This window comes from Homarus americanus, unplaced genomic scaffold (genome assembly GCF_018991925.1).
Source record: "Homarus americanus isolate GMGI-L3 unplaced genomic scaffold, GMGI_Hamer_2.0 scaffold16888, whole genome shotgun sequence".
NCBI lineage: Eukaryota > Metazoa > Arthropoda > Malacostraca > Decapoda > Nephropidae > Homarus > Homarus americanus.
In genome coordinates this window covers 7,289-13,466 of record NW_024757402.1, presented here as the reverse complement: position 1 = coordinate 13,466, position 6,178 = coordinate 7,289, and the positions used below count along the sequence as shown (strand labels likewise).

The 6,178-nt window shown below is 64.5% G+C and overlaps 1 protein-coding gene across 1 annotated transcript; it reads left to right on the top strand.

The window, feature by feature from the left end:
* Positions 1-204: 204 nt before the first annotated feature.
* On the top strand, positions 205-3,918 carry LOC121857461 (basic salivary proline-rich protein 1-like; the record flags this gene model as incomplete). The annotated part of the gene is made up of 6 exons (XM_042353513.1): positions 205-446; positions 1,055-1,507; positions 1,580-2,006; positions 2,756-2,946; positions 3,017-3,301; positions 3,763-3,918. Coding segments are annotated over 6 exons (1,754 nt in total), but the record flags the coding sequence as incomplete, so codon positions are not given.
* Positions 3,919-6,178: the final 2,260 nt, after the last annotated feature.

Sequence of the window (6,178 nt, the reverse complement as noted above, 5' to 3'; positions counted from 1 at the left end):
AGGAGCACCACCCACGCCAGGAGCACCATCAGCCTCCAGGAGCACCACCCAGCTTCGGGAAGCACCCCCAGCCTCAGGGAGCACCACCCAGCCTCGGGGGCATCCCCAGCCTCCAGAGCACCACCCAGCCTCCAGGAGCACCATCCAGCCTCAGGGGCACCATCCAGCCTCCGGGAGCACCCAGCCTCCCTCGGGCACCCCAAGCCTCAGGGGCATCCCCAGCCTCAGTTAAACCACCCAGCCTCCAGGAGCACCATCCAGCCTCCCGGGGCTTCATCCACCCTCCAGGAGCACCTTCCAACTTCGGGGGCACTACCCAGCCTCGGGAGCACCATCCAGCCCAGAATCGCAATCCAGCCTCCACGAACACCAGCCAACCTCCAGGAGCACCACCCAGCCTCGGGAGCACTACCCAGCCTCCAGGAGCACCATCCAGCCTCGGGCACGCATCCCAGCCTCCAGGAGCACCACCCAGCCTCCAGGAGCACCATCCAGCCTCCGGGGCACCACCCATCCTCCGGGGCACCACCCAGCCTCCGGGGGCACCACCCATCTTCAGGAGCACCACCCAGCCTCCGGGGCATCCCCAGCCTCCAGCAAAACCATCCAGCCTCCAGGAGCACCATCCAGCCTCCAGGGTTCACCCAGCCTCCGAGAGCACCATCCACCCTCAGGAGCGCCATCCACCCTCCAGGAAACATCAGCCAGCCTCCAGGAGCACCCCAGCCTCCTGGGCACCACCCAGCCGCCAGGAGCACCATCCAGCCTCCGGGGCCCCCCAGCCTCCGGGAGCACCACCCAGCCGCCAGGAGCACCATCCAGCCTCGGGGGCACCACCCAGCCTCCAGGGCACCCAGCCTCGGGAGCACCATCCAGCCGCCAGGAGCACCATCCAGCCTCCGGGGGTTCCACCCAGCCTCCGAGCACCATCCACCCTCCAGAGCGCCATCCACCCTCCAGGAATATCATCCAGCCTCCAGGAACACCACCCAGCCTCCTGGAGCACCACCCAGCCGCCAGGAGCACCATCCAGCCTCCGAGGGGCACCACCCAGCCTCCGGGAGCACCACCCAGCCGCCAGGAGCATCCAGCCTCCGAGGGCACCACCCAGCCTCCGGGAGAACCAAGCCAGCCTCAGGGAGCACCACCCAGCCGCCAGGAGCACCATCCCTCCAGGAACACCACCCAGCCGCCAGGAGCACCACCCAGCCGCCAGGAACCATCCAGCCTCCGGGAGCACATCCAGCCTCGGGGCACCATCCCGGCCTCCGAGGGGCACCATCCAGCAGCTGGGGCACCACCCAGCCTCCGGGAGCACCACCCAGCCTCCGGGAGCACCAGCCTCAGGGGCACCATCCAGCCTCCGGGGAGCACCATGCAGCCTCGGGGAACACCACCCAGCCTCCAGGAGCACCACCCTGGCCTCCAGGAGCAGCATCAGCCTCAGCAGCACCATCCAGCCTCTGGGGCACCATCCAGCCTCGAGGGCACCATCCAGCCGCTGGGGGCACCACCAGCCTCGGGGAGCACCACCCAGCCTCCAGGAACACCAGCCAGCCTCCAGGAGCACCACCCACAGCCTCCAGGAGCACCATCAGCCTCCAGCAGCACCATCCAGCTTCCGGGAACACCAGCTAGCCTCCAGGAGCACACCCAGCCTCAGAAGCACCATCAGCCTCCAGCCTCACCATCCAGCCTCCGGAGGCTTCACCCAACCTCCGAGCACCATCCACCCTCCAGGAGCGCCGTCCACCCTCCAGAACACCACCCAGCCTGCAGGAGCACCACCCAGCCTCCTGGAGCACCATCCAGCCTCCGGGAGCACTACCCACCCTCCAGGAAAACCATCCAGCTTCAGGAAAACCCCACAGCCTCTGGGAATCTTTCACCACTCAGCCTCCGGGGGCATCTCCCAGCCTCCAGGGCACCATCCAGTCTCAGGGGCACCATCCAGCCTCAGGGGGCACCATCGAGCCTCAAGAAGCACCATCCAGCCTCGGGAGCACGTAAGCAGCCTCCAGGGCACCGTCCAGCCTCCAGGAGCGCCATCCAGCTTCTGGGAACACCAGCCAGCCTCCAGGAGCACCACCCAGCCTCAGGAGCACCATCCAGCCTCCAGGAGCACAGCCCAGCTTCAGGAGCACCATCCAGCCTCCAAGAGCACCACCCAGCCTCCAGGAGCACCATCCAGCCTCAGGAGCACCACCCAGCACTCCAGGAGCACCGTCCAGCCTCCAGGAGCACAGCCCAACTTCGAGGAGCACCATCCAGCCTCCAAGAGCACCACCCAGCTTCCGGAAGCACCACCCAGCCGCCGGGAGGCACCACCCAGCCTCGGGGGGGCATCCCAGCCTCCAGGGCACCACCCAGCCTCCAGGAGCACCATCCAGCCTCCAGGGCACCATCAGCCTCGGGACCACCACCCAGCCTCCTGGAGCACCACCATCCTCCAGGAGCACCACCCAGCCTCAGGAGCACAGCCAGCCTCCAGGCGCAGCATCCAGCCTCCAGCAGCACCATCAACCCTCGGGGCACCATCCAGCCTCAGGGGCTTCCTGCTAACCTCCGAGAGCACCATCCAGCCTCCAGGAGCGCCGTCCACCCTCAGGAACACCACCCAGCCTCAGGAGCACCACCCAGCCTCCTGGAGCACCATCCAGCCTCAGGAGCCATCCAGCCTCCGAGGCACCACCCAGCCTCCGGGAGCACCACCCAGCCTCAGGAAAACCATCCGCTTCAGGAAAACCCCACACAGCCTCTGGGAGTACCACTCAGCCTCCGAGGGGCACCTCAGCCTCCAGGAGCACCATCCAGCCTCAGGGGCACCATCCAGCTTTTCAGGGGCACCATCCAGCCTCCAGGGGCACCATCGAGCCTCAGGAGCTCCACCCAACAGCTTCTGGGCACCATCCAGAATCCAGGGAAACCACCCAGCCTCCAGGGAAAGTACCCAGCCTCCGGGAGCACCACCCAGCCTCCAGGGAGCTGCCATCCAGCCTCCGGGGGCAAATTCCAGCCTCCGGAGGCTCATCAACTGCCTCGGGGGCACCATCCAGCCTCCTTGGGCACCATCCAGCCTCGGGTATCATCCAACCTCAGGGGCACCATCCAGCCTCAGGAAACCACACAGCCTCAAGGGTGCACCCTCGGCCTCCGGGGCCTCAACTTCAGAAACCAGGCAGCCTCAGGAAACCACACAGCCTCCAAAAACCATCCAGCCTCAGGGCACACCCAGCCTCAGGAGCACCCAGCCTCCGGGAGCACTTACCCAGCCACCGGGGCACCATCCCACAGCTCCGAGGTGCCTCCAGCCTCCTTGGGCACCATCCAGCCTCCAGGGGCACCACCCAGCCTCAGGAGCACCACCCAACTCCGGGGGCACCATCCAGCCTCACTTGGTCACCATCCAGCCTCCGGGGGCATCATCACAGCCACCAGGGGGCACCATCCAGCCTCCGGGGCACCATCCAGCCTCCTTGGGCACCATCCAGCCTCCAGGAGCACCACCCAGCCTCGGGGGCACCATCAGCCTCCTTGGGCATCCAGCATCCGAGGCATCATCCCAGCCACCGGGGGCACCATCAGCCTCCGAGGCACCATCCAAGCACTCCTTGGGCACCATCCAGCCTCCAGGAGCACCACCCAGCCTCAGGGGCACCCAGCCTCCCGGGAGCACCACCCAGCCTCCAGGGGGCACCATCCAGCCTCAGGGGGCACCACCCAGCCTCCGAGGCACCATGCAGCCTCATGGGCACCATCCAGCCGGGGGCACCATCCAGCCTCCAGGGGCACCATCAGCCTCGGGGCATCATCTTCCCTCGAGAACCATCCAGCACTCAGGGGCACCATCCAGCCTCCGGGGCATCATCCCGCCTCCGGGGAGCCACCATCAACCTCAGGAAACCACACAGCCTCAAGGTGCACCCTCGGCCTCCAGGGGCACCTCCCAGCCTCCAGGAGCACCACCTAGCCTCCAGGAGCACCATCCAGCCTCCAGCAGCACCACCCAGCCTCCTGGGCACCATCCAGCCTCCAGCAGCACCATCCAGCTTCCAGGAACACCAGCCAACCTCTAGGCGCACCACCCAGCCTCAGGAGCACCACCATCCAGCCTCCAGCAGCACCATCAGCCTCCGGAGGCACCATCCAGCCTCCGTGGGCCGCAACCAGCCTCCAGGGGCACCATCCAGCCTCGGTGGCACCCATCCAGCCGCCGGGGGCACCACTAACCCCTCCAGGGGCACCATCCAGCCTCAGGGGCACCATCCAGAATCTCCGGGGCACCATCGAGCCTCCAGGAGCTCCACCCAACCTCCTGGATCACCATCCAGCCTCTCAGGGAAACCACCCAGCCTCCAGGGAAACCACCCAGCCTCCAGAATCTTTTCCACCCAGCCTCCGGGAGCACTACCCAACCTCAGGGGCACCATCCAGCCTCAGAAACCACCCAGCCTCCGGGGGCACCATCCAGCCTCAGGGGAATCCACCCAGCCTCCAGGGAAACCATCCCAGCCTCAGGAGCACCACCCAGCCCCTCAGGAGCACTACCCAGCCTCCGGGGCACCATCCAGCCTCGGGGGCACCACTCCCACCAACCTCCTTGGGCACCATCCAGCCCCCGGGGGCATCATCCAGCTTCAGGGGACAGCATCCAGCCTCCAGGGAAACCACACAGCCTCAAGGTGCACCCTCGGCCTCGGAGGCACCTCCAGCTTCCAGGAAGCCAGCAGGCAGCCTGCGGGGCACCTCCCAGCCTCAGGACACCACCCAGCTTCGGAGGCACCACCCAGCCTCAGGAGCACCACCCAGCACCTCAGGGGAAATCACACAGCCTCAAGGGGCACCCGGCTGGGGCACCTCCCAGCTTCCAGGGAATCCAGGCAGCCTCAGGAAACCACCCAGCCTCCAGGAGCACCACTCAGCCTCCGGGGCACCACCCCGGGAGCACCACCCAGCCTTACTCTGGGGGCACCATCAGGCTCCTTGGGCACCATCCAGCCTCCGGGGGCATCATCCAGCCTCGGGGGCACCACCAGGGGAAACCACACAGCCTCAAGGGGCACCCTCGGCCTCCGAGCACCAGCTTCCAGAGCCAGGCAGCCTGCGGGGCACCTCCCCAGCCTCGGGGGCACCACCCAGCTTCCTGGGCACCCTGCCAGCCTCCGGGAGCCACTGCAGCCTCCGGGGGCACCACCCAGCCTCAGGGGGCACCACCCAGCCTCAGGGGCACCACCCAGCCTCCAGGCACCACCCAGCCTCCAGGGGCACCACGCAGCCTCCGGGAGCACCATCCCCAGCCTCCGGGGCACCACCCAGCCTCCGGGGGCACCACCCAGCCTCCGGGGAGCACCACCCAGCCTCCTGGGAGCCTCACCACCCAGCCTCCAGGGGAGCACCACCCAGCTTCCAGGGGCACCACCCAGCCTCCAGGGGGGGCACCACCAGCCTCAGGGGGCACCACCAACCTCAGGGAGTCACCACCCAGCCTCTGGGAGCCACCACCCAATCTCCCCGAGCACCACCCAGCCTCCAGCGGCACCACCCAGCCTCAGGGTAGCACAGTATTGTACGTCTTCATGTTTAAATATAAAAGATACTGTTGAAATACTTTTTGAGCAGCATAGGCAAACAGAGACATTAATCCCCAGAAGAAAAGTTATAAAACAGAAATAAAAAGAGCTGTTTTATTTTCTTTATTGTCATTGTTATACTCCGGTTGTTCAAGAACACAGATAGTTTCGTCATAAGTACAGTGTTTCGGTAGTTCAATACTCCAGAAATGCCAGTTAAAGGAGACGGCACTCCTTGTCACTTTATTCGAAGTTTGAATAATTCTAGATGATGGGATAAAATAGGTGGTCTGTCCATATGTCTTATTCTAGATTGGGCTATACAATCTTTGGGTAAAAACTCATCCCTTCTCTAACATTTTATATACATAGAAGACTACCTTTGCATTGCTGAGGCAAAAAGCAAAAATGTTGGAAGTCAGCGGATGAAAAAAGATTAACATTGGATTATACGGTGGTATTGTATCGACTCCAGAAGAGATATAGAGAGTTAAAGCAGCATAATCTTTTCCACTACCCGGACATATAGTGCGATTTTTTATTTATTTTTTATGACTCAACCCCTCCTACGTCGGATACTAACTGTATTATTTTTAACAGCATTTACT